At 50.9% G+C, this 27288-nt stretch overlaps 2 protein-coding genes across 2 annotated transcripts in view; both read left to right on the top strand.

Moving 5' to 3' along the window:
* Nucleotides 1–1921: 1921 nt before the first annotated feature.
* On the top strand, nt 1922–14215 carry LOC118848376 (fatty-acid amide hydrolase 1-like). The gene is made up of 15 exons (XM_036757238.1): nt 1922–2159; nt 3241–3354; nt 3992–4138; nt 4320–4453; nt 4724–4930; nt 5680–5720; nt 6049–6173; nt 6450–6575; nt 7773–7870; nt 8846–8945; nt 9216–9256; nt 10831–10870; nt 11801–11909; nt 13114–13259; nt 13794–14215. Exons 1-15 carry the CDS (start codon nt 1968–1970, stop codon nt 13923–13925), a joined length of 1752 nt encoding a protein of 583 aa, XP_036613133.1. The 5' UTR covers nt 1922–1967; the 3' UTR covers nt 13926–14215.
* A 9665-nt stretch (nt 14216–23880) lies between these two features.
* The window catches only part of LOC118846683 (vitamin D3 hydroxylase-associated protein-like), a 78379-nt gene continuing 74971 nt past the window's right edge, over nt 23881–27288 (top strand). Inside the window, exons 1-2 of the mRNA XM_036755453.1 lie at nt 23881–23898; nt 23967–24083. Of these exons, the coding sequence (XP_036611348.1) occupies nt 23881–23898; nt 23967–24083 (135 nt within the window). The remainder of the gene's footprint in view (nt 23899–23966; nt 24084–27288) is intronic.

Here is a 27288-nt window from a genome sequence, read left to right as displayed (position 1 = left end):
CATCAAGTCCCTCTGTCACTTCCCTGCTTCTTTGCCGGCGGAATGGAAGCTCCCCGCGGACAGGGCTGGTGCCCAGGGCGGCCCCTACTGCTAGACACCCCCCTCATGCTTTTACAAAGGAAAGTGGGGCACCCCGCCCCCCATGGGGGCTTTCATGGCCAGGCCGCCCCTCCCCCCACGGGGGGGGGGAACTTCTTCGGACAGCCCCTCCCCCCAGCAGGGGGCTCCTCAGCGCCAGGCCGCAGGCGCGAGGCAGGCGCTTGGAGCGTGACAAGGGGGAGGTGATAGGGGCCCGGAGCAGGGTGTGTCCCGGAAGTCGACTCCTGCCCCTGGGTTGGCAGCCTGGGAAACCCCATGTGGCAGCGCATCGCGGGCAGCAGCAGTCGCGCGCGGGGCAGCTTCGAGGGCCAGGCCCTCGAGAACCACAGTCCTGGAGGGTCACGGGGACCTCGGGGGGCGGAATGGTGAGAGGGGGCGTGGAACCCTGGGGGGGTGCGGGGGGGGGGGAAGAGTGTGAGAGGGGGAGGGGGAGTTCGAACCCTGAGGAGTGTGGGGGGGAGCGAGTGTGACTGGTTACAGTGTGTGTGTGAACGGGGGGGGGGATGGAGTGTGAGCTTGGTTCCATTGTGTGAGGGGGGGAGGAGTGTGAACCATGAGGGGTGTGTGTGTGTGGGGGGCGTGAGAGTGAGTCTGGCATCTGTGTGTGAGAAAGTGGGGGAGGGGAGTGTGAATCCTGAGGGGGATCGAGTGTGAATTTAGCCGCAGAGCGTGTGAGGGGGCAGGGGGAGTGTGAACGTCTGTGTGTGGGGTGTATAAATCCTGGGGGGGGGGGGCTGGGGATCGGAAGTGAGTTTGGCACGTGTGTGTGGCGGGGGAGGGGGAGGAGGGAAGGGGAGTGTGAACTCTGAGGGAGGGGTGGGTGGAGTGAGGGTGTGTGAGAGAGAATGGGGGAGGGGGAGTGTGAACATACGGGTGTGTGGGGGGTGTATAAATCCTGGGGGGGGGCTGGGGATCGGAAGTGAGTTTGGCACGTGTGTGGCGGGGGAGGGGGAGGAGGAAGGGGAGTGTGAACTCTGAGGGAGGGGTGGGTGGAGTGAGGGTGTGTGATAGAATGGGGGAGGGGGAGTGTGAACGTATGGGTGTGTGTGGGGTGTATGAACGCTGGGGGCGGGGCGGGGGGATCCAGTGTGAACTTGGCTTCTGTGTGTGTGTGTGGAGTGTGAATCCTGAGGGGGATTGAGTGTGAATTTAACTGCAGTGCTTGAGGGGGGAGGGGGAGTGTGAACGTGTGTGTGGTATATGAATTCGGGGGGGGGGTGGGGGGATCGAGTGTGAGTTTGGCACCAGTGTAAGAGTGAGGGAGGGGGAAGGGGAGTGTGAACTCTGAGGGAGGGGTGGGTGGAGTGAGGGTGTGTGAGAGAGAATGGGGGAGGGGGAGTGTGAACATACGGGTGTGTGTGGGGTGTATGAACGCTGGGGGAGGGGTGGGGGGATCCAGTGTGAACTTGGCTTCTGGGTGTGTGTGGGGGTGTATGAATCCAGGGGGCGTGGGGGGATCCAATGTGAGTTTGGCGCCAGTGTGTGAGAGGGGGAGGGGAGGGGGGTGTGTGAACTTGTGCGTGTGAGGAAGGGGGGGAGTGTGACTGGGCACCTGCACGTGGCGCGAGCCCGAGTGCGGGCGCGCGCGCGCGTGTGCGTGTGTGTGTGTGTGTGTGTGTGTGTGTGTGCCTGCTTGTGTGTGCCCCACGCAGGTGCTCCCTCCAGGCCCGGGCAAGGATGCTGGCCCTTCTCCCGCCTCCGCCTTGTTGTCGGGGCAACCCCAGCCGCCGCCCAGCAGCCTCGGGGGGGGGGGGGGGATGGGCCTGTCCCGGGGCTGGGGGCGGGGCCCGCGTTAACCATTACCTCCCCTCCCCCTCCCCCTCGGCGCTCCCACGGTTCTCCGTCCATCCGTCCCGCAGAACGCGTTTATGGCTCAGGAGCAGTTGCTCGGGGGCTCCGGGCTGGGGAGGGCAGCCCTGGCGTGCTGCCTGGTGGCGGCGGTCGTAGCGCTCCGCTGCTGGGTCGCCCGGGGCCGCCGGCAGGCGCTCAGCAGGGGCTCCCGCCAGCAGGAGGAGGCCTTGGAGGCTATGGCCCAGAGCGTGCGGGCGTTCCGCAGCCAGGTGAGCCCCCCGGGGGGGGGGGGGGGCGGGGCGGGGCGGGGCGGGGCCGGGCAGGTGCGCCCAGGGCGGGGCGCGGGGGAGCCGGCCCGGCCGTGGCCTTGACCTTGCCAGGGGAGGGCGGTGGTCTGCCTGCAGCGCTAGCCCACCTGGGGCCCCCCTCCCCCACCTCAGCTATACGAGGCCTCACATGGCCCAGCCCTCTGACCTTTGGCCGCCTTTGGTGGGACTAGAACAGCTCTGGCTTAACTTCCATAGGGACAGGTGTGGGAGGAAGGGACAGAGGGGGCCCTAGGATGGGGGAGGGGAGGCCCAGGGACTGGGACTGGGACCAGGGAGCACCGGCCTCTGCCAGCTCTGTCTTTGATCCTGGCATCTTTCCTGAGGGTACTTAGCATGGATTAGGGTTCTTTGGAGGACTCGGTGGTGAATAGAAAAGTTCTGCTGGGCCCCAGAGGGCAGAACTGGGCTTGGTAGGGGCAGGAAGAGGGTAACTCCCCTCAATATAGAACAAGAGTTGTCTCCCAGTAGAATGGCCTGTCATGGTAGGTGGTGAGCCCCCCATCACCTGAAGTATCCAAATCAATTGCCCCTCTCTCAGGGAGGAAGGGGGGATAAGTCTCACTCAGTCTAAGTGACCTGTCCAAGGTCACCTAGATAGAGTATTGGAGTCAGAATTCAAACCCAAGTCTTCTGCTTCTTGATAAACAACATGGAATAGTGTGGACAGAGCACCAGGCTTGGGTTTGAGTCTTGCCTCTTTCATTTAGTATCCCTGTGAGTGGGCAAGCTCAGTTTCCTCATTTGTAAATGTGGGCATTGGACTCAGTGATCTCTGAGGTCTGCCCCAGCTCTAAATCTGGAATTCACCATATTATCTATAATATGGGGCCCTCCATCCTTCTCTTTGCCAGTCTGGTCTGAGGGACTGTCTGCTTGGCCCCATCTCCCTCAGTCAGGGGCCCATGGGTCCTCCACCCAGGGAGGCAGCAGCATGCCCCCGACCACCCACAGGGAGCCATGGCATGGGTGGTCTCATGTGGACCACTGAGCTGGGCTGAGCCTTGTCACTTGGTGTCCTCAGAACCCGGGCCTAGACGAAGAGACTGTACTGGCCCTGCCTCTGGACCAGCTGGTCCAGAAGCTCAAGAACCAAGCGCTGTCCCCAGAAACCGCCCTGTACAGCTACTTGGGCAAGGTAAGGGGGCTGAGTGCCCTGGGACAGAACCCTTCAAGGATCTGCCAAGCAGTAGCACTCCTGGGCCCCGAGGGACAAAGTCAGGTGGGTGGCACAGCCACAGGGAGGTGGGTACATTGACCACTGTACTGTGTGTGGGAGGGCTCCCTCAAATCCACAAACACTTACTGAGCTCCAGGAGACCCAGGCAGGTCCCTGCCTGAACTTGGGCACTGGTCAGGACATGCCAGGATGAGGCTGGGGTCCTGCGTGCATCCATGTGGGACTTGGGTATCTGAGTATGTTTGAGAGCATGATCGTTTCCCAGGTGCTCTGGGCTGGACCTTCCTTCTCTCAGCCGTGATTTCTTCTTTCCCCCTGCTTGGGGGATCCCATCTCCCCAGCCAGATCGGGTGCTCCCCTTGGGCAGATCCTAGCTGGACCTAGAGCAAGAACTCTGGGGCCGTTCTCTTCCCATCAGGGCCTCAGTTTCCCTTTTTCTACCATGACAGGGCTGGCTTATAGTCTCTTGGGTTTCTTCCTGCTCTGGGTTCTAGTTTTTAAGGACTGACTATACAGGGATGTGGGGGTGCGGTGGGGGGGCAGTGTTGGACCGGGTCATGGTCAGGAATTGATTTGGTGCTCATGCCCTGGCCAGGCCTGGGAGGTAACCAAAGAGATCAACTGCGTGACCAACTACCTGGGCGACTGCAAGGCCCAGCTGGCAGAGGTGGCCCGGCAGTCCGAGGTTTGCGGCCTCCTCTATGGGGTCCCCATCAGCCTCAAGGAATGTTTCCAGTGCAAGGTATGACACTCCCCACCCCTGCTCCGTGGGGTCTCCCTCTTCCCAAATTAAATGGAAGCAGTGAGTGTGTGCCATCCTGGCACAGAGTATCCAGGGGATGTTAGTGTACTCTGTGATGAGTATTGGGCCGGAGGGCAGTGATCCCGGTACTTCCCCCCACCCCACCTTTCTCTGGCCCTAGGACCAGGATTCCACGCTGGGCCTGTGCCAGAACATTGGCTTCCCGGCCACGGAGGACTCCGTGGTGGTGCAGGTGTTGAAGAAGCAGGGGGCTATTCCTTTTGTGCACACCAATGTGCCCCAGTCCATGTTCAGGTCTGTGGTCAGGAGCTGGGCCAGGGTGTGTGGGCAGGGAGCTGGGCTGGGGCCAGGGCCTGGAGCTGGGCCAGGAGTGTAGACCAGGACTGGGACTGGGGCTGGGGGTGTGGCCCAGGACCTAGGCCAAGAAGGTTAGTGGTGGTAAGGGCCCAAGGCATGGGGTTAGAGAGGGAGAACCCACAAGACTTGGTGAACCATTGGGGCTGCAGGGAGGTTGCTCGGAGTGGTGTCCTCTTTGGAGTCCAAACTGTGGATTTCTTCCCACAGCTACGACTGCAGCAACCCCATATTTGGCCGTACGCTGAACCCCTTGAATTCTTCCAAGAGCCCTGGTGGGTCTTCAGGTGGGGAGGGTGCCCTCATAGCGGGCGGCGGGTCCATCTTGGGCTTGGGCACCGACATCGGGGGCAGCATCCGCTTCCCTGCGGCCTTCTGTGGCATCTGTGGCCTCAAGCCTACTTCAGGCAGGATCAGGTATTGGGCTGGGGAATCCTGGGGGAGGGGGGTCCCATCGAGGCTCCCTCAGCTAGGAATGAGGGGCATAGGTCCCATGCCCCTGGGCCCCTTTCATTTCTAAAGCCTGTGTTCCTGTGTGACCTCGAGTCGGCCTGCAAGGAAGGGGCTCTCCTCCGGCTCCCCTCTTCCCCTTCTGTCTGTCTTCCTCTCTTGCTTCTAATTTGCTCTCTTTCCTCCCCCATCCTTTTCTGTCTTTCTCTTCCCCTCTGCCCCTCTTCCCCCTTCTCTGTCTCCTCCCCCTTTCCTCCTCCCTCCCCTCTCACCCCTCCTCTCCTCTCCCTATTTGCTGTCCTCTCCCCTCCCTCCCCCTCTCGTCTCTCCCTTCTTCTCTGTCCCCTCCCTCTCTCCTTCCCCCTCCTCTCTTTCCCCCTCTCCTCTCCCCCTCTCCTCTCTCCCCTTCTCTGTCCCCTCCCCTGTCTCACCCCTCCTCTCCCCTCCCCTCCCCCATTTGCTGTCCTGTCTCCCTCCCCTCTCTCCCCCTCTCCTCTCTCTCTTCCTCTCTTGAGGTTGAGTCTGCAGCCACTTTACTAGGAGAAGGGGTTTGATACTGGGGGACCCACTGTGCCCAGGCTGCCTCATCTTGATGCCCTGATCCGTAAGAGGGTCTCCCCAGCCTCCCTCCCTTCTTCCCTCCCTCAGAGGGCTCTTTGTAGCCTTGGAAGGAGCTAGCATACCATGCAAATTTTGTTCCTTGTCTTCCCTTCTAGCAAGTGTGGGATGAAGGAATGTGTCAGTGGGCAGCTGGCAGGTGAGGCATGTAATGGGGAGGGACCCTCCTTCGAGGGAGTGAAGCCCAGTGGGTGGTCCTAGGGTGTGGGGGCAGCATCTGGGCCAGGGCTTACCCAATGTATGCAGAACTGCTCTTCTTGCCCTTTCCTGACTCCAGGTAGGGACGGCTTTGTCCAGTGGGCAGGCCTACTGAGTCGTTGAGGCACTTGACACCTCAGTTTCCTTGTCTGTGGACCATGGACAAAGACTGAAAAGGGGAACAGGAGAGCTCTCTGCTCATCCTGATCATGAGGGTGGGCTAGGTGGTTACACCAGGGGCCAGGTGACATGGAGCCTTCTCTCCCTAGTCCATACATCTGTGGGGCCCATGGCCAAGGATGTCGACAGCCTTGCTTTGTGCTTGCGGGCATTGTTATCTGAAGACATGTTCCTTCTGGACCCCACGGTGCCCCCGATGCCCTTCAGGGAGGCGGTGAGTGAGGGCCTGGCCTGGGCTACTGGGGAATGGGCTGCCAGAGAGGGCCAGGGTGAAGGTAGGGCCTTGGGGAGGGCCCCCTCAGGCCTGAGAGGAAGAGACCCATCCCTAGACTAGATGCTTCTAGGTCCCATCTTCCTGTGGGCTCTGCAGCATCAACATAGGGAAGCCTTAGGTCTCTGGGTTTTTGTCCAGTGTCCGATTTCGGCAGAGCCTTGGCAAAGGAGGTGGGAGGGCTCAGGGAGGGCACGGGGCCACTGCTCCTCCTTCCAGATCTATGCCAGCACGAAGCCTCTGCGGATCGGCTACTATGCGTCTGATGGGTATACCATGCCCAGTCCCTCCATGAAGCGGGCAGTCCTGGATACCAAGGCACTCCTGGAGGCTGCTGGCCATACGGTATGTCACTCTCACTAGCCCATCTCTGGGGAGATGCCCAGATGACTGAGTGCCAGCTCCAGCCCATTGCAGACCCATCTCTTGGGCATGGGCTGGGAAGGATGGGAGGGATGGAGTGATGAGATTATCACTCCCATTTTCAAGAAGAAGGCACTGAGCTTCCTAGTAGGGGCCTGTCCAGGGTCACACAGCTTTAGAGAGAGGTCATGCTTGCTGCTGTGCTCAGGCCACTCTCAGAATCCTCCCAGTACCAGCCTGGGGACCCTGGCCCCTCTCCAGCCCTCGGATGCCATTACCCACAGGAGACAGGCTAAAGAGGTGGAAGGAAGGAATCCTTTCTCTGTACCATGAGGACAGCCTCCCTTGTGTTCCCTGGGCACTTGGAGCTGACTCCTAGGCTTCCAGGCCTAGAACTTGGCCATGGAGCCACTGGCCTCCCCCCTGTCCCCTAGGAGAAGGCGCTGCCCACAGGAGACTGGGCTGGTCAGCAGGGCCAGTAGGGAGGCTGCCAGCTGTTGGCAACCCCTGGAAATCTGCTGACTGGTTTTCATATGTGGTAGGAGTCTCACCTGCGTGTCCATCCCCCCCACCCCGGCTGAAATTAGTAAATATTTGTAAAGCCCTTAGCCCAGGACCTGGCACACAGTAGGTGCTTAATAAGAGCTGGTTTCCTCCCCTTTCCCCTGTTCCTCTTTGTGCTTCATGTTCCACCCCTATAAATGAGGGCTTGGAGTCATAAGGGCATTTCCTGCACTCATGAGCTCTCATTTTTTTAGATTGATGCTTTTTGTTTTTTTTTTTATACCACCTTTATTTCTGAACAGATTGCTCGCCTCCTCAGCCTTCCCTTGTAACAAAGGTTTTTTAAAAAACTAACCAGCATATGAGCTTGTGTGCAGTGGCCCATCCCCATAGTTCCCCACCTGTGCAGTGTTGAGAGGAGGTACATTTCCTCAAGTCTTTGCCATAGCTAGGCCAGGTGGAACCTTGGCTTCCCAGGAGCCCTCTGGAGACAGCACCTGCCCTGCTTTTGTTTGTGACTTGGGGGCATCTGGACTTTCAAGTGGAGGAGTCCAGGGAGGGCTGGGCAGGGGTCTGTGGAGGCACACAGGCACGGCCTGGTGGTGGCTGTCAGGGACCTCACCTTGGTTGGCTCAGTGATAGCTTGCCTCAAGTGACCTCTTCTGTGTCCTGCAGCTTGTTCCATTCATACCCTCCAACATCGATTATGCCATAGAGGTGCTGATGGCTGGTGGGCTCTTCAGTGATGGAGGCAAGGCCTTGCTGGAGAATTTGTGAGTATGGGTTCAGGTTGCTTGCCTCCTGCCCAGGGGGCTGATGACACTAGGGACAGCCTGGAGTCACCCCACTCAAAACCTGTGTGAGAAGGCAGATGTAATTAATTGTTCCCATTTACTGGGAACAGAGGGACCAAGATTTTCCCGGGTCACATAGCAAAGGAAGTATCAGAGTTGAACCCAGGCCTTCTCCCTCCTGCAGGCTGGGGGGCAGATAAACTGAGGGAGTGGGCCCCAGAGGATTCTGGAAGCCCCATTTCCTGGTGGAATGATCCCTGGGCCAAGTGACTGAAGGCAAGTCTTTTCCCTCCCTTGGGCCTGGGCTTCTCCTCCTCCCAAGGTGAAGTCGTGGAATTAGTGGGTGGAGTTAGGAACACCTGGGTTCTAATCTTGCCTCTGATGCTTTGAGCTGTGTGGCTTTGGGTGAGTCATTAACCCCACTCCATCATCATCACGACAGCTCAGATTTTAACAAAGTGCTTTACCCTTTAGATAAATCACCTCAGCTCCTTACTACAATCTGGTTAGGTAGATGCTGTTATGATGCCCATTTTACAGACAGGAAAACTGAGGATGGGGGCTACCTTCCGCACCATGGCTGTCGTGAAGCTCCTTCGAGATGACATCTGTAAAGTGCTTTGCCAGTTTTAAAATAACTCCAGAGCTTCTAGCTCCCTCCCTCACTTGGCCTGCTCAGCAGCTGGAGCACAAAGGCCCTGTGTGCCGAGCTCCATGCCTGGTACTGGCTTAACTTCCTCTCTTCCCCAGGGGCTGAGCAGGCAGCAGTCCTTTGAATTCCCCACCCCTGGCCTTGGAGGGGTTCTGGTCCAATACTTGCAGGAAGCCCGACTCCAGGGGAGCTTCCATGCTTCTTGCCCAGTATTCGTACCTTGCCACCTTGGTTGTGTAGGGCCTAGCGTCCCTGGCCTAGGGAGGCTCATTCCCTGTCCTGTCATCTCTTCACCTCTACAGCAAAGGTAACTCTGTAGATCCATGCCTGGGGGACCTGACCGTCATCCTCAGGATGCCTAATTGGATCAGAGGACTGTTGTCCATTCTCCTCTGGCCTTTGGTGAGCTGGGTTCTGAAGGTGGTCCCCAGGGCGCTTCCATTCTGTTGTGGGTGTGCATGGGGAGGTCACTGGACCACTGCTCCTTCCCTGCCTTTTGTTTCCCAGTTATGGGCCCCTGCTGTATTCTGGGCATTGGACCAATCTATGGGAGGAGCCCTGCCCTTGGGGAGAGGAATGGGAAAGGCTTCTCTCAGGCCCCTCTCCTCTCCTGTGGCCGGTGGCAGGGGTCTGGCTTGGGCCTATAAGCAAGGCATATTTTTCCCTCTGTAGCTCCCAAGACTGGCCACCTTCCTCAACAGCTTGAAGTCCCGGTAAGGAGGCTGTCCTGGTCCCAACTTCATCCCAACCTGGGAGCTCCCTATTAGGGAAGTAGGCCCAGAAAGGTAGTGAGCTTCCTGTCACTGCAGATACCCAAGCAGGGACTGGCTGACCACTTGTCTGGGAAGTCCTAGAGGGAATTCTTGTTTAGGTTTGGTCTGGACTAGTGCTCTCTGAAGGTTGGGCCCAGAATAGGGCCTCAAAGGCAGTCTCTTTGCCCTAAAGAGAGAGAGGAAAGCCTTGAAGTTTACCCTGAGCCCTTCTGGTGCTAGGCTCAGCATCTGGCCTCGTTTTTGTACCTTCTGGGTGACCGTGTGTCCAGTTATGCCGTGGAGGGGTTTCCCACCCAGGTGTGACTTGACTAGGTGCCCATGGGGCTCCTTCCAGGATTGAGCCCTTGGACTTCTGAGACCTTGGCAAACTGAAAAGTGACCAGAGGCTGGACAGCTCCTAGAAGCTCCTGGAGGGAGGGCCATGGGGCCGCCAGGCAAGAGTGGGTGCTGTGGCCTCTGAAGACCCTGCCACCCCTTCCAGGGCCATGGTGACTGCCTTAGGTCTCCATTGGTCTGAGCCAGTCGGCCTGGGCTGGGCTGGACCTGGCTTTGGCTGCCCCCTGGTGGGCCAAGCCAGTTGAGTCAGGCTGGGAAATGTGGAGAGCAGAGCTTAAATATCTGCCAAGCTGAGATGCTGTTGACATCCTCCAGTGTGGGTGGGTGGGCACGGCAGCAGGGGGACCCCAAAGGCTCTGGTTGAATGGGGGGTTGGGGGGAGGAATGATGGGAGATATTGGGGCAGGAGCCTCCCCGAGGTCCTAACCCTCTAGCTTCCTTCCAGCTCCCTAAGGTCATTAGGCTAGCTTGGCCCTTCAGGCCCTGGGAGCTGAGCTCTGGGTCTTGGCTCTGTCCCGAACTGGGGTTCAGTGCAGCTGGCCAATACTTCTCCATCCCTGGTTTGTCAGTTTGTCCCCAACCCGTGTCCTGAGCCCAAGGACAAGGTAGCAAAAAGCACCCTCCATTGGAATGCAGAATGGGGGGATCCAAGCCTCTAGACTTCCAGTGCCTCCAGGTCTACATGTCAGAAATGGCAGCCTGGAAGAGCTCATTTGGGAGTGCAGAGTCACAGAATTTCTTAGTCAGAGGCCAGCTGCCCTCCTCATGCCTCAAAAGAATCTCATCATAACATACTCAGCCTCCATTTGTGAGGGGGCGCCCACTTCCTCCAATGGCAGCCTGCTTCACTGTGGTACAGCTCTCATGGCTGGGGTGCAGCCTCAGTCTGCTTTGCTGCAACTTGGGTGCCAAAGGAAGGGTTCCCTTCCGTATCTTAAGTCTTAGGTGCGTTGTCCCTGGAGACTTAAATGGAGGGGCCCATCCCTTCAGGGGCCCTGAGGTAAACTGAGACAGATGGAAGCCTGACTGAGGGAGGAGTTGGCAGGGGCTTACAGGCCTGAGAGCTGGAGGAGACTAATTCTAGTCTAACCCACTCTTGCCAGATGAGGTACCAGGCCCAAAGAGGGTGAGGGGAGGGGGTGTCATTTCTCTGGGTGGGGTTTCTTTTTTTCTTCCAGGTCGGCTGGGGAGCTTTGGAACTTACACCACAAGATTGAGGTGAGGGAGGGCCAGGTGCCCCAGCATTGGCTGGTGACCTCTGGGGCACAAGGTGACAGTGCTTGGCACAGTCCAAAGATGGCAGGCTGGCCTTGCCAGAGGCACCTACAACAGGGTCAGATAGGACTGTCAGGCTACAGAAACCCAAGTCCCAAAGCCCCACCCTAACTTGGGGCTGACTTGGATGATTGAGACTGAGCAAGACTGGCAAATCTTCTATTCAGATAAGCCCACCCACCCCATTTCTGGGATGCTCTGGCTGGGGGTCTTTACTCCCACTGCCCCCATAGCCCATAAAGAAGCCCAGGCTGTTACAAGGAGCTGTAGGCTGTGCCCCTCTCTGTCTGTCTCAGCCCCAGAGGAATCTCCCTGGGTCCCCCGCCCCAGCCCAACTTCTCAGGTTCAGTAGTGGCCAGCCCTCGGTATATGCCGGCTGTGAGAGAAATGGAGACGTCCTGGAGTGGGATTGCCCTCTGATTTGGGAGGCAGGCCAGGCCCCCAGCAATGGGATGTGGATCAGGGCAGCAGAGCTGGCCAGCCTGGGCTGAGCTGGCCTTTTTCTGGCTTCATACTCACTCAGGCCCTTCCTCTTCCCATCACTGCCTCCGCCCTCAAGCCATTCCATACTACTTCCTGTCCTCCATCCAGGACCCCCCCCCCAGTTTATTGTTTCCAAGATGACACAGGAGGGGATGCTGGTGCCTCAAGGGCTCATCTGACTTCCTTGCCTCCTGATTCCAACACACACGTTGACCTTGGCCAAGTCTCTTCTCTCCAGGCCTCAGTTTCCTCCTCTGTTAAATGGGGATCCATGAAATACTGATCTTGCAGGGTTATGGGCAGAGTGCTTTGGAAACTTGAAAGCCCCTTGGTCTGCTTGTTTGTCCTTCTGTCCACCAATCCCCATTCCCCGCTCCCCCCCTCCCCCAGGAATACCGTCACAGTGTCATCAGTCAGTGGAAAATGCTGAATTTGGATGTGGTTCTGACCCCCATGCTGAGCCCTGCCCTGACCGTCAACTATCCAGGCAAAGCTACAGGTAAGACTTCCCAGGGCCTGGCCTGTCCCAAACCCCCTCCCCTCATCACTTAGACTGGGCCCACCATTTATCCAGGCTTCCTCCTATGTGTGCCCAGATCCAGGCGTGCACCCATAGGGTGGTGGGGAGGGCTCTGAGCTCTGGACTTTAGACTGGGCAGGAATGTTCTTGGGGATCAGTCCTGGAGATGCCGCCATCGGGAACCCCAGCCCTCCAACTCCGTCTCTGTTCCCCAAGGTTATCTGGTTATCATGGGCCAGAGAGTCAGATCTTTACACTCAAGGATCTGGAGCTACAAGACCCTTTCAGGGGGGCCATGAGGTCAAAATTATTGTCATAATGTTACTTTGTTGTGTTCAGTTCATGTCTGACTCTTCATGACCCCATGGACCACATTGTCATGGGATTTTCTTGGCAAAGATACTGGAGTGGTTTGCCATTTCCTTCTCCAGTGGATTAAGGCAAACAGAGGTTAAGTGCCTTGCCCAGGGTCACACAGCTAGTAAGTGTCTGAGTCTAAATTTAAGCTCAGGTCTTCCTGGCTCTAGGTCCAGTGCTCTATGTATTGTGGCGTCACCTAGCTGCCCCATAATAATGCTAAGATGTTTTAATTTCTGAATGGTAAATATTGATAGCTATAACCCACATCAACAAAAGGTCTTGAGTGGGGGGTCCTCAATTTTTAAGAATGTAAGGGGATCCTGAGACCGAAAGATTGGAGAACTGTTAATCTAGGGCTTGGGAGGTCAGGGCTTGGTGAAGTAGAGAAAGTGGGTGCCCAGAGAGGGGCTGGGCCAGGCCAGGTCACACAGCAATCAACAAAAGGGCTTCCCTTGGGCTAGGGCCTGGCCCTTCTTCCTTCCTCCAGGGACCAGTACAGGTTCCAAGGGTCTGTTCCTTTGGTTGCTTCTCTTCTGGCCCCAGCTTGAGGTGTTAGTTTCTATCTCCTGTCCATATGAAGGTCTGTCCCATCCACACCAGGCTGCAGGTGACCCTCTCCCCTACCAAAACAAAAGGCTTGGAGGGCCTGATTGTTTTCAGCAGGAGTCTGATGACCAGAGGGTAAACTGCCTGCACCTGGGCCACAGTGTGGCACAGGCCCCCTGTCTGACCTGCCCATCTAGCATCTAGGCCACAGTGGAGCCCCCACCTTCCTTCTCTGTGGCACAGGCCTCTGGCTGACCTGGCTACCTGGCTGTTTCAGGGGCTGTCAGTTACACCATGCTTTATAATTGTCTGGATTTCCCTGCCGGTGTGGTCCCTGTCTCCACGGTGACCCAGGAGGATGAGAAGGAGCTGCAGAAGTATCGGGGCTACTTTGGGGACATCTGGGACCTGAGGCTCCGCAAGGTGAGTCTCTGCAGGTCCCCAGGTTCTGGTCCCAGACTCTGCTTGTTGGAGCAGGAGGGGCCCTGGAGGTCACGCAGTCCAGCCCACTCATCTTACTGATACAGTGGAACCCAGAGAGCTTTGGGGAGGGGCCAGTGTGGGCTCTGGCCTAGGGTCACAGGGCAAGTCAGGGGCACAGCCAAAACCCTGGTCAGACCTCTCTAAGTAGCTGCTTTTTCTGTGGCTTTTTGATACTACTTCTCCCTTCAGTCCTTCCCATGAGAGAGTGGAAGTGTGATCCAGTGGGTAGGGCCCTCACTAGCCTTGTGACTCTGGGCAGGTCATCTTGGTTCTCTAGGGCCCAGTCTGTTTCTTCTAACTCTCAATCTAAGGGTGGGGGATGGGTCTTTCTTGGAAGCACTGTTATGGCCCTGGACTTGGAGAGAGAACCCTGCTATGCTCAGGTCTTGTGGACTGGAGATGGAGCAGGGTGGGTTGGGGTGGTCCCCCCTTTTTCTCTGGGGCACCAGGTGCCACTCTTTTCTTCACTCACAGGGCCTGAAGAATAGCGTGGGGATGCCTGTGGCGGTCCAGTGTGTGGCCTTGCCGTGGCAAGATGAGCTTTGCCTCCGATTCATGCGTGAAGTGGAGAGAGTGAGCCAGGAGGGCAGGAGGAAGCAGATATAGGGGCCTTCTGGGCCGAACAGCCCCCAAGTTAAGCCCTGGCCCTCCCTTCTCAGCAGCCGCCTGCAGTCTTTGGTCTTCAGCTGGGGCATCAATAGCTTCGGCCCCTCTAAAGCCATGAGTTTCGCCCCCTCCTCCCCCAGACATCCCAGTCCAGTTCTCAGGGACAAGCCTTCTTCCCTCCCCATCCTCCCCCAGTCCCCCCATGAATGTTACAGACCAGGGATGGTCCCAAGAGGGAGTGACTGGGAGATCCTGTGCCTAACTTTCATAATAATAATCATTATTGCAGGGAACAAGCTGGGAGTCCTTGTCTTCATTGGCCACTTAGGTCAGCGCTGATGGGGCCCAAGGGTGGGGTGGTGGGAGCCTTGGTGACAGACACCAGGGCATTAGCCCCGGGGCACTGGACAGTGTCTGCAGGAAAGCTGGGCCTGGGGGCAGGAGAACCTAGAGAGCAGTTACTGAGCCTGATCTAGCCATCACTGATTAGGCACCTAAGGTGTGCTAGGTGTGGCAGGAGACCCTCTGCTACCCAGACCATGTAGGAAATGATCCTGCCCCCTAGAGCTTACATTCTCTCTGGGGAAATGCCCAGTGCTTATGGAAGTATCCCAGGAAGTAAATACAAGGGAGGGAGGGTGGGCAGGCACTAGCTGGGGGTGGGAAATCCTGAGTGGGGCGGGGCCTGGAGGAAATGAGGGATTCCAAAGGATGGCCATTCAGGATGGCCACTGCAAAGGCTGGAGATGGGAGGTGGGGCCAGTTTGGCTAGATGGGGAGGGAGAGGAGTTTGATGAGGCTGGAGAGACAGGAGGGGCTCAGGTGATGAAGGGTGTTAAAGGCTTGCTCCTCAGCCAGGATTAGATTGTTTGAAGCCAAAGGCTGACTGACCAGCAACATCCCTGCCCTGTTTTTCCCACTGCTCCAGCACCCCATTCACTAATTACTTGTTGACACCTTCCCTGAAATGCAGGGCCCTAAGGAAGAGACCCCTCCTTTGGCTAAGATCAAGTCACTGCCCTTGGGCAGCGCACCTTCTAGTAGAGGGGGTGGAACTATGGCACCTAGATGTGGCCAGGGCTCTACCAGCTGGGCGTTGGGGCAGCGAGGGGAGGGTGTGATTTTGGTAAGATCTAACATCTCTGGCTGTACCCACTCTCCCCACATTTCTCACTTTTTCACATATCTGCTCTGCAGGCCTAAGCCCTGCTGGCCCTCTTAACCTTTCCCCAGTGCCAGCCTGGTTCTCTGGGCTCAGATTGATTTCTTGGGGTGAACCCTTTATTTCCTTCCTCTCGCCTCCTTGGATCCACTCCTTTTCACACAAAAGCATATCCTAAGGTTTATTTGAAAGAGGGAGGAGGCTAAGAGGAGACCTGGGCAAGGCTCCCCCACCCTCCAGCTTCATGACCAAGACCTGTGAGCTGGGAGGGTACCTTGGAGGTCATCCAGCCCAACCCCCCCTTCATTTTGTTTTATTGATTTCATTTTTAAGTTCTAAAACACCGAGTTAGGCAAGCACGTGAATTTACAAAATAGAACAGAAAAGGCTTGTCCATGAAAATGACTACTAAGTAAAGCTTGCTTTTCCTTTTAAGGATAATTCAATTTGTAACTATCAAAGCTGGCGTGTTTCCTTCTGTTCTCTTCTGGGTATGAACAAATGCATCAGTTGCCTTTTTTTTTGGCAACCATATCATTGTCCTCCTTTCCCTCCCCTCACTGGAAAAAGTAATAGTTGGCATTTATAAAGTGCTTTGAGGTTTGCAAAAGGCTTTACCAATATCTTATTTATCTTCACAACTCTGGAAAATTGATGTTATTACTCCCTTTATGGATGAGGAAACTGAGCCAGAGGTTAAGTGACTTGCCCAGGGTCACATAGCTAGTAAGTGTTTGAGGCCGAATTTGAATTCAAGATTTCCCGACTCTCAAGGTCCAGACCTCTATCCATTGTGTCCCCAGCTGTCTGGTATCAGATACGCATAGTTCAGTAAAATAAATTCTCAGGGCAGCTAGGTGGCACAGTCAGTAGAGCACCGGCCCTGGAGTCAGGAGGACCTGAGTTCAAATGCGGCCTCAGACACTTGACACAAGTACTAGCTGTGTGACCTTGGGCAAGTCACTTAACCCCAATTGCCCCGCCCCCCCAAAAACAAAAAAAAAATAAATTCTCACATTGACCAGCCCTGCCCCCCAGCACCCTTTCCCCACCCTAACAATGTCTTGTTCTATATCCTGAGTCCATTGCCTCGCTGTCATTGTTATCATTATCAGTCCTCTGGAATCAAGGTCAGTCATTTCATTGAGCAGAAACCTTAGGTCTTTCAGTGTGGTTTGTGGTTCTGTTCATTTTACTCTGCATCAGTTCATACAAATCTTCCTAGGTCTTTTTGAAGTTGTCCCTTTTGTCATTCCCCCTCCCCCGCCTTTTTAATTTGAACCCAACAAACTTTTTTTTTGGAATGGGGAACCTAATACCTATCTTTCCTCTTCCCTACCCCCCTAAAGAAATAAAAACGAAACCCTTGCAACAAATATGCATAGTCAGGCAAAATAAATTACCACGTTGGCCAAAACGATGTGTCTCATCGAGCATCTTGAGTCCATAACTTTTGGTCATATCAGGAGGTGGATAACATGCTTAACCATGGCTCCTCTGAAATTGTATTTCTTTTTTTTCTCTTAACAATTATTTTATTATTCAATGTTTTAGTTTTCAGCATTGATTTCCACAAGATTTTGAGTTACAATTTTTCTCCCCATTTCTACCTTTTCCCCCACTCCAAGATGGCATATATTCTGGTTGCCCTGTTCCCCAGTCAGCCCTCCATTCTGTCACCCCACTCCCCCCTATCCCCTTTCCCCTTACTTGCTTGTAGGGCAGGATAGATTTCTATGCCACATTCCCTATATCTTATTTCCCAGTTGGATGCAAAAACAACTTTTTTTTTTGAGCATCTGCTTTTAAAACTTTGAGTTCCAAATTCTCTCTCCTCTTCCCTCCCCACACACTCTCCCTAAGAAGGCAAGCAATTCAACATAGGCCACACATGTATCATTATGTAAAACACTTCCACAATACTCATGTTGTGAAAGACTATATTTCCTTCCATTCTATCCTGTCCCCCTTTATTCAATTTTCTCCCTTGACCCTGTCCCTTTTCAAAAGTGTTTGCTTTTGATTACTTCCTCCCCCTATCTGCCCTCTCTTCTATCACCCCCCTTTTTATCCCCTTCCCCCTACTTTCCTGTGAGCTAAGATACCTAATTGAGTATGTATGTTATTCCCTCCTAAGGTCAAATCTGATGAGAGCAAGATTGACTCATTCCCCTTCACCTGCCTCCTCTTCCCTTCCAACAGAACTGCTTTTTCTTGTCACTTTTGTGTGAGATAATTTACCGCGTTCTATCTCTCCCTTTCTCCCTCTCTCAATATATTCCTCTCTCATCCCTTTATTTTATTTTAATTTTTTAGATATTGCCCCTTCATATTCAACTCACCCTGTGCCCTCTGTCTATATATATGTATACCCTAATACTGAGAAAGGTCTCATGAATTACACACATCATCTTCCCATGTAGGAATATAAACAAAACAGTTCTACTTCAGTAAGTCCCTTAGGATTTCTCTTTCTTGTTTACCTTTTCATGCTTCTCTTGATTCCTGTGTTTGAAAGTCAGATTTTCTATTCAGCTCTGATCTTTTCACCGAGAAAGCTTGAAAGTCCTCTATTTTATTGAAAATCCATGTTTAGCCTTGGAGCATGATAGTCAGTTTTGCTGGGTAGGTGATTCTTGGTTTTAATCCTAGCTCCATTGACCTCCGGAATATCATATTCCAGGCCCTTTGATCCCTTAATGTAGAAACCACTGGGTCTTGTGTTATCCTGATTGTGTTTCCACAATACTCAAATTGTTTCTTTCTGACTGCTTGCAGTATTTTCTTCTTGACCTGGGAACTCTGGAATTTGGTGACAATATTCCTAGGAGTTTTCTTTTTGGGTTCTTTTTCAAGAGGTGATTGGTGGATTCTTTCAATTTCTATTTTACCCCCTGGCTCTAGAATGTCAGGGTAGTTTCCCTTGATAATTTCTTGAAAGATGATATCTAGGCTCTTTTTTTGATTATGGCTTTCAGGTAGTCCAATAATTTTTAAATTCTCTCTCCTGGATCTATTCTCCAGGTCAGTGGTTTTCCCAATGAGATATTTCACGTTGTCTTCCATTTTTTCATTCCTTTGGTTCTGTTTTATAATATCTTGATTTCTCATAAAGTCACTAGCTTCCACTTGCTTCAATCTAATTTTTAAGGTAGTATTTTCTTCAGTGGTCTTTTGGACCTCCTTTTCCATTTAGCTAATTCTGCCTTTCAAGGCATTCTTCTCCTCATTGGCTTTTTGGAGCTCGTTTGCCATTTGGGTTAGTCTATTTTCTTCAGTATTTTTTTGGGTCTCCTTTGGCAAGTCATTGACTTGTTTTTCATGATTTTCTTGCATCACTCTCATTTCTCTTCCCAATTTTTCCTCTACTTCTCTTACTTGCTTTTCCAAATCTTTTTTGAGGTCTTCCATGGCCTCAAACTAATTCATATTTTTCTTGGAGGCTTTTGTTGTAGGCTCTTTGACTTTGTTGACTTCTTCTGGCTGTATATTTTGATCTTCTTTGTCACCAAAAAAAAAGATTCTAGAGTCTGAGTCTGTGTCTGCGTCCTTTTTCGCTGCCTGTTCATGTTCCCAACTACTTGACCTTTGAGCTTTTTGTAAGGGTATGACTGCTTGTAGAGTGAGAGTGCTTTGTCCCAAGCTTTAGGGTCCAAGCACTGCTGTTTTCAGAGCTACTTCTACTCCACTGTCACTGCAAGCTCTGCCACAGTAGTGCTCCTCCTCCCCCAAGAACTGCTAACCAGGATTGCAACCCAGATCCAAGCAGGGCAAAGCAAACTCTGCACTCCCGCTCTGGTCTACCGCTTGATTCCTCCCACTGTGTGAGCCAGGGACTCTGGAAGCAGCTGGCAGTGGAGCTCCACCACCACACCACCTCTGCCACTGCCAGGACTGGTGGCTGGATCACTCTGTAACCCCATCTAGCAGTTTACCCACTAACCTGCTCTGTGGTCTTTGGCATTTGTGGGTTGAGAAGTCTGGTAACTGCCACAGCTCAATGATTCACGGCCCTAAGGCCTGCTTCAGGCTTACTCCTAGTCTGGTCTGTCCTGCCGCTGCTCACGCTGGTCTGCGCTCTGCTCCCAGCACTGTGTGATAGACCCTTCCCAGCCACCATCCAGGCCGTCTTGGGCTGGAGACCTGCTTCCCTCTGCTATTTCATGGGTTCCGCAGCTCTAGAAATTGTTCAGAGCCATTTTTTACAGCTATTTGTAGGGATTTGGGGGAGAGCTTAAGAGAGTCCCTGCTTTCCAGCTGCCATCTTGGCTCCACCCCTGAAACTGTTTTTCTTTACCCTATTATTGTTATTGTATAAGTTGTTCTGATTCTGCTTACTTCACTCTGCATCAGTTCATGCAAGTCTTCCCAGGTTTCTCTGAAACCATCCCCTTCATTTCTTACAGCATAATAATATGCCATCATGTCCAGATACCCTAACTTACTTGGCCATACCCCAGTTGACAGGCATCTCCTCTGTGTCCAGTTCTTTGTGATCACAAAAAGAGCTGCTAGAAATTTTTGTGCATATTCTTTTGATCTCTTTGGTATATAGACCTAGTAGTGGCATTGCTGGGTCAAAGGGTCCAGTATGGCTGGACCAGCACAGAGTTCCACCAACAAGGCATTAATGTACCTGTTTTTACACAGTTGTGCCAGCATTTTTCCCCTTATTTTGGTCCACTCTGCCAATCTGATGGGTGTGAGGTGGTATCTCAGAGTAGCTTAAAATATATATTTCTCTATTAGTAATTCCAAGCATTTTTATATAGATTTTGATAGGTTGGATTTCTTTCTCCGTTCATATCTTTTGTCCACTCATGGTTTTTATTATGAATTTGAATCAGTTCCCTATATGTCTTAGAAATAAGACTTTTAATAGAGAAATTTGCCACAGGCCCCCCCCCCCACTCCGCCCCATTTACCTGACTTTGTTCTAATTTTAGCTGCATTGTTTTTGTTTCTGCAAAATCTTAAATTTTATGTAATCAAAATTGACCATTTTATCTTCTCTTGATTCCTGAAACTATTATAATTTCTGATGGAATGATCATTCTGTTCGTATACCATAATTTGACCATTTCCCCATTGGTGGGGCATCCCTTAGTTTTGAGTTCCTTGAAATACCTTCATTTTACAGGAGTGGAAACAGAGGCTCAGAGAGGTTGTGACACAGCCAAGGTCACAGTAATTAGCATACCTGAGATACCACATTCACCAAACGTGGGTAGTTGTGGGCTGTGACCAGGGAACAAGAAGAAGTCAAGTGTGGCTGGAATGCCAAGTAAGGGAGAGGGCATAGCAGGGAGTAAGGCTGGAATGGGGACATGGGGCCATCCATGGAGTAGATGCCAGGCCAAGGTGCACAGGAAGTAACATGTTTCATGCTACCATGCAGCATTTATCTTTCCAGAACACTGGAGTCTGGCTTGCACAATTATCCAAACATGAGACAATACATAGGCTGGAGCTCCCTGAGGACCTCTTAAGGGGTAGCTTGGACTTGGGAACCTTCATCATCCTCTATAAGTCACTAGGTGGTGATGAGGTTGGAGATAGAACATGAGTACAGAGAAAGGAGAGAGCAGTGATGGAGTCCTGTCCATGGATAGGTGGGACCAGACCCCCTCTGAGGGCTGTTCCTACTCTCAAGGATTTGTGGATGCTATCGTTGGCCCAGGCAGAGGGGAGATGGGAAGAGGATATTCCAAGATGGGAATGGCCCAAACTAGGTGTTATTTAACAAAGGGAGATACAGAACCAACTTAAAGAGCATCAAAACTCCTGTTGGGAGGAACTGTAGGGGGTTACGTGTGGGCATTTTACGATTTACAGAGACCTTACTTACACCGTCTTGTCATCTCTCAATTCATCCCCTTCTCTCCACCCCCAAAGCTTCACCTTAGGCCAGGCCAGACCAGAAGCAATATCCTGATCCTTCCCTTTTCCTCTATGAGAGTTAGACTAGTTTTTCTTTTTTTTCAAAAGCTTTTATTTTGTTATTTTTTCAGTTATGTGTAAATTTTTTTAAAAAACATTCATTTAAAAAATTTTAAGTTTCAAATTCTCTTGCCCTCTTGTCCTTTCCCCATCCCTTGAGAAGGCAAGCAGTTCATATTGATCATACATGTGAAGTAGTGCAAAACATTTCCATATTAATACGGCTAGTTTTTTCTTAAAAGCCTTTGAGATATTTTCCAAGACTTGGTTGACTCAGGGGACTAAGGCCTTGGGCATTTCCTCGTTCTGAATCACCTGTGAAGACCTGGGAAGGGGGAGAGGGCAGTGTTTTCTTGGAGCTTTGGCTGGTGGATCACGAGGGGCAGCTCAGTGTATCGTTAAGGAGATACGTGCAGCTGCTTTAACTATTTTCAGGATCGGATTGCATAATGTAATGAACACGCTCACACCAGATTAGAATCAGTATAACATTTATTTTGCATACAAGAACAATATAAAGCAGGATTAAAGAAATATATATATATATAAATAATATATATAAATATATATATAAATATAATATATATAATAATATATATAAATAATATATATAAATAATAAATAAATATATATATAGTCCCAAAGAACAATAGAAATATTTATATACATTACCAAATCCAGGGTACATCTACATCTGGGTCATGTGGCTGGGGTGTCTTGGTTCAGCTTCCGGAGTCCCGATTGGGAAAATGTCCTGGGCGGAGCATCCTCCCCACGGATGAACTCCAAAGAGTAAGTGAATTTCTCCAGGTTATACCCAGTTTTAGACAAAGATGGCGCTGAGCCAATTAATAGGCTTGTTGCCAGAGCCTTAGGTGACTTAGAGTAACTAACTGTACTGGATGTGTTGCACCTCTGCACCAGGCCAGAGTCCAAAGGAGCAAACTATCTGTGATTGATGTGGCAAAATGTCTGTGTTGAAAAGGACACAAGATGGATTCCTTTTGTTCCTAGAAGGGTGGCCAACACTTCCAGGAAGAGGAATTGATCAAGGGCTGATTGAACTTTTAGTGCTGGGAACCTGGGCAAGGTTTTAGTCCTGGGAACACAGCCCCTGTTCCAAGGAGAAAGAACAACATAGGTATTCATGTAGGCCTATAAATGTACTGGGAAGATCTTTAATATTTCATTAACCCTTCATTCAGTCAAGGGAGTCTCTCAGTTGAACCAACTTCAGGCATCCACCAATGCCTATCATTTCTGAGTATCTTTCTGCCATGGTTAAATAGATCTCCTTTTATTCATTGTTGAACATTTCCTTTTATTTCAGTATTGAACTAAACTACCAGGGGACTGGCCCAAGTGAGGCACAGCCCAGAACAAAGGGAAGTCATGCAGAGAGAGAGATATTTGGGGGGCAGAGCCCACATGGGAATTCGTTTTGCTGTACCACTTATGTCTTAATTGAATGTCTTGTTTTTATTTTGCTCAATGGGAGGGGGAAGTGGGAGGAACAGATTACAAATGCATATAAAATAAATAAATTTAATATTAGAGTGCTAGTTTATTGATTAATAAGAGATTTTGAAATTTTAGTAATTAATAAAGAAATATCCCAACATACCTCTTAATCACCACAGAAATTGGGACGATGGAAGCTAGTATGGTAAGAAGTCAAGTTGGTTGGCTGTTGAGGGATCTACATGAGTCTGATTGGCCTAATGCTAAACACCTGCTATACAGGGGGACCCACCTGGGATTTGAACCCTGGACCTCTCTCACACACAAAAATAGATTCCTTAGCCTGGTGTTTAAGGTCTTTCACAGTCTTACAAACTTTCTGTTGCTGCCAACTTGGTCTACTGGCTGTTTCTTGATTACCTTTTTTCTGTACCGTTGACATTACTCACATAAGTAAGTCATTTATCAGGTCTACACTTTCTGTTAGAATAGGACATGTCCTCCCATGCCCTACACTACTTCCTCCCCTTCCCCCACCATCCTCAGCTGTATGGATTAGGATATTCTGGGGTTTTCCATTTCTCCAGGCACCAGGCATGATATGGCTTGGCAGTCAAGTCAGCCAGCATTTATTAAGGGTTTCCTGTGTGTTAAAATAGTCTTTATAAAGTATTTTTCAAACCGGAAAGTGCAATATGAGTGGGACCTATAGTTATTATTATTTATTGTTTCATTCTTTGTACTTGTATCCCTGGCACCTAGCAATGCCTGGCAGGCAGGGGGCACTTAATAAATGCTTGTTGATCAATTGATTCAGGCAATGAGGGAGGAACTACTAGATACAGAGATGGAAAATGAGAGAGAGAGAGAGGAGAGAGAGACAGAGACAGACAGAGAGAGATAGAGAGACAGTGAGACAGAGAGAGATGGAGGCAGGGAGAATGAGAGGGAGAGACGGGGGAAGGAGTAAAGAGAGAGAGAGAGAGAGAGAGAGAGAGAGAGAGAGAGAGAGAGAGAGAACTCATGGAGGTTGCTTCCTAGAAGAGGAGGGAGGGGTAAGATCAAGGGAACCAGTAGAAACATCGGCCTTAGCAAAGAGAAGAGAAACCTTATTGTTTGAGACTAGAACAAAGGAGAAGATAGGCAGAAATAGAGAGGGATTTGGCCACAGGGAGTGGGGGGAGATAAGGATTATGCCGAATGGCCTCCTGGCTCAGATGAAGAGGAGAGAGGGTTGTGAGATGGGGTGGGGAGGCTTGAAGAAGAAAGGCACCTCCCATCCCAAAGGTGGATCATGATGCGATGTCGATCTTTGAAAAATAAAAGAATTGCTGTGCGGGTGAGGGCTGGCAGAAATGAGATAACAGACATTTGTACAGCATGTTCGGTACCATGGGTATAGTAGCAGAGGTGAGAGATTGGTAGAACAAAGAAGTCATGGATTCAAGCTGGAGGTGCCTGTGGCCCTTTTGCTCCAGAGACTTCCCAGAGAGCCCTGTGTCAGTCCTGACCTGGGTCCCCTAACTTTCTTCAGTGCTCTGGAGATCCGACCCCCCTTGGACTGCCAGATCCAGCCTCTCCTGCTCCTGCCTGCTGTGAGTCTGGCCCCCTGGACCTCATAGGACTCAACATGTCCACCTGATGGGAGGGCTTGAACAGTCTGCTCCTCTGCCTCTGTCATCCGACCTCCCTCTCACCACTGCTAACTGCCTAGACTCTCTGCTCAATGTTAGCATACTCCCATCCCTTCATACTTACCCTCCTCTCTCCCTGTCTCTTGGTTCATTGCCTCTTGCAGCCTTCAAAAGCTCTCACCTGATCCGTCCATCTCCATTAGCCATCGCCTGGGGTCACTCTTCTGTTCTGTGGCCAAACCCCTGCAAGAGAGTGGTTTTCAATCATTACCTTCACTTCTGTCACTCTCTTCCAACCCCTCTGCAGTCTGACTTCCTACCTCATCATTTACCTGAAGCTGCTCTCTCCAACTTTACTACTAGCCTCTTAACGTACCTCCTCCCCATTCCCCCTCTATATCATCTCACTGGATGATCACAACGCTGGTGGGTTCAGTGATCAGTTCTTCACACACGACCCCCAGATCTATTTATCCAGCCCGTCTCACGTCTCCAGCTGCCTTTTAGACATCTCAGCTAGTTGGCCCAGACATCTCAAACTCAACCCGTCCAAAACCAGAGCTCAAATCCCGCCCCACTCCAAATCTGCCCTTTTCTAACCTTCTCTATTACAAGCTAGCAGTAACAGGGCTTCAGGGTTTGTGAAGCGCTTTGTGATTACTCTCACAACACCTTGTGAGGCAGGTACTCATATTATCCCCATTTTACAGATGACAAAACTGAAGCTGAAGGAGGTCATATGAATTGCTCGGGGCCATTCAGCAAATAGGCAGAGCAGTGGATAGAATGCTAGGCCTGGAGTCAGGAAGACCAGAGTTCAAATCTAGCCTCAGACACTTGACACAAGCTGTGTGACCCTGGCTGAGTAACTTAACCCTGTTTGCCTCAATTTCCTCACCTGTAAAATGAACTGCAGGAGGAAATGGCAAACCATTTCAGGATCTTTGCCAAGAAAATCCCAGATGTGGTCATGAAGATTCAAACACGACTGAAACAACCGAACAACCACCACGACAATGCAGCTAGTGTCTGAGCTCAGGTCTTCCTGAATCCCTTCTGCACCACCAGTGGCCCATTACAGTCTAGAGCAGAGGTTCCCAAACTTATTTGGCCTACAGCCCCCTTTAAAAGAAAAAAAGTTACTCAGTGCTCCCCACCCCCGGAAATCTACCTTCTTTAACCCTTTAATGGTTTTTTTTTCAAATCACATCATTTAAAAATAATTTTTAAAATGGTACATCTTAAATTTAATAGTTTGTTGTGAACTTGTGAGCTTTTTCCTGCATTGAAATTTTGATGATGCAGTATTGTGTCATGTAACCGCATAGTATTGTATTGTAAACAAGTCATTAGACACACATATTCCTGCTGATGCATGCTGGACTTCCCACCAATGTGCAAGAGCAGTTCATTCCTCAGTTGATAAATGGATCAAAAGATATGAAGAGTTTTCAGATGAACTAATCAAAGCTATCTATAGCCATATGAAAAAATGTTCTAAATCACTACTGATTGGAGAAATGCAAATTAATACAATTCCGAGGTACTACCTCATACCTATTAGATTGGCTAATAGGTAAGGTAAATGGTAAATCAGATGGGTAAATCAAAAGGTAAATGACAAATGTTAGAGGGGATGTGGGAAAAATGAGACATCAATGCATTGTTGATGGAGTTGTGACCTGATTCAACCCTTCTATAGAGCAATTTGGAATTATACCCAAAGAGCTATAAAACTATGTATACTCTTTGACCTAGCAATACCACTACTAGGTCTGTATCCCAAAAGAGATAAAAAACAAAAAGGAAAAGGACCCACATGTACAAAAATATTTGTAGTGGCTCTTTCTGTGGTGGCAAAGAATTGGAAGTTGAGGGGAAGCCCATCAGTTGGGGAATGGCTGAACAAATTGTGGTATGCGATCATGGTGGAATACTATTATGCTATAAGAAACGATGAGCTGGATGCTCTCAGAAAAACCTGGAAAGACTTACATGAACTGATGTGAAGTGAAATGTACTGTGTACAAGTAACAGCAACGTTGTAAGCTGTGAATGACTTAGCTCTTCTCAGCAAAGCAATGATCCAAGATAACTCTGAAAGACTTCTGATGAAAAATGGATCCATCTTCAGAGAAAGAAGTGATGCTGTCTGAATACAGTTGGAAACATACTTTTAAAACTTTATTTTTCTTGAGTTTTTTGGTCTTTTTTCTTTCACGACATGACTAGTATGGAAATATGTTTTGCACGACTACACTATATATACTACATGACATATAACTGTGTTGAATTGCTTGCCTTCTCAATGAGGGGGATGGGGAGAGAGGAAGGGAGAGAATTTGGAATTCGAAGTTTTAAAAATGAATGTTAAAAATTGTTTTTACCCATAATTGGGGAAAATAACATACTAAATGAAAAAAAATATTAAGACTATATTGTCTCAAAAAAAACCCTACAAAAAACAAAAACACCTCCAAATTACTCCCCTGTGCGAGGGGAAAAGGTATAGACTTGTTTATGCAAGCTCATTCATTGTCCCTACTAGATCTGAAAAGGATCTGAAGGCTCATCTTTAGGGGCTGCAGTTGCAGTGGGAAAGGGAACATTCCCTTAAGTCATTGTCAAAGAGACTGTGGAGATTGCAAAGTCATGGATGATGGTGAGTTCTTGGGGATGAGCAGCCAAAGTGGATGCTGAGGAGGAGGATGAACTGGGTCTTTGGATGCCTCTGAATCCCTCCCAGTTCCAAATTCCTGTGGTTCTATAAGACCGTGGCAACTGAGGGAACTGCAATATGTATACTGAAGTCCCCAAGTACAAGGGCAGAGCAAGTACAGGACAGGATCCTTGTTTGCCTTAGTTTTCTCAATCTCAGGGTTGTTATGAGGATGAAATGAGATATTTGTAATACTTAGCACTGTTCCTGGCACATAGTAGGCACTTAATGAATCTTTCCTTCCTTCCTTCCTTCCTTCCTTCCTTCCTTCCTTCTTTCCTTCCTTCCTTCCTTCCTTCTTTCCTTCCTTCCTTCCTTCCTTCCTTCCTTCCTTCCTTCCTTCCTTCCTTCCTTCCTTCCTTCCTTCCTTCCTTCTTTCCTTCCTTCCTTCCTTCCTTCCTTCCTTCCTTCCTTCCTTCCTTCCTTCCTTCTTTCCTTCCTTCCTTC

Source organism: Trichosurus vulpecula, chromosome 4 (assembly GCF_011100635.1).
Source record: "Trichosurus vulpecula isolate mTriVul1 chromosome 4, mTriVul1.pri, whole genome shotgun sequence".
Lineage (NCBI taxonomy): Eukaryota > Metazoa > Chordata > Mammalia > Diprotodontia > Phalangeridae > Trichosurus > Trichosurus vulpecula.
The sequence above is the reverse complement of the archived record's forward strand: the minus strand, read 5'-3'. Positions and strand labels throughout refer to the sequence as shown.

Excerpts from the sequence above, each read along its gene's own strand:
- LOC118848376 (XM_036757238.1), top strand. The coding sequence starts at position 1,968 with ATGGCTCAGGAGCAGTTGCTCGGGGGCTCCGGGCTGGGGAGGGCAGCC. Across the intron at positions 4,931-5,679 it reads CCTACTTCAGGCAGGATCAG|CAAGTGTGGGATGAAGGAAT; the intron begins GTATTGGGCTGG and ends CTTCCCTTCTAG. Across the intron at positions 5,721-6,048 it reads TGTCAGTGGGCAGCTGGCAG|TCCATACATCTGTGGGGCCC; the intron begins GTGAGGCATGTA and ends TTCTCTCCCTAG.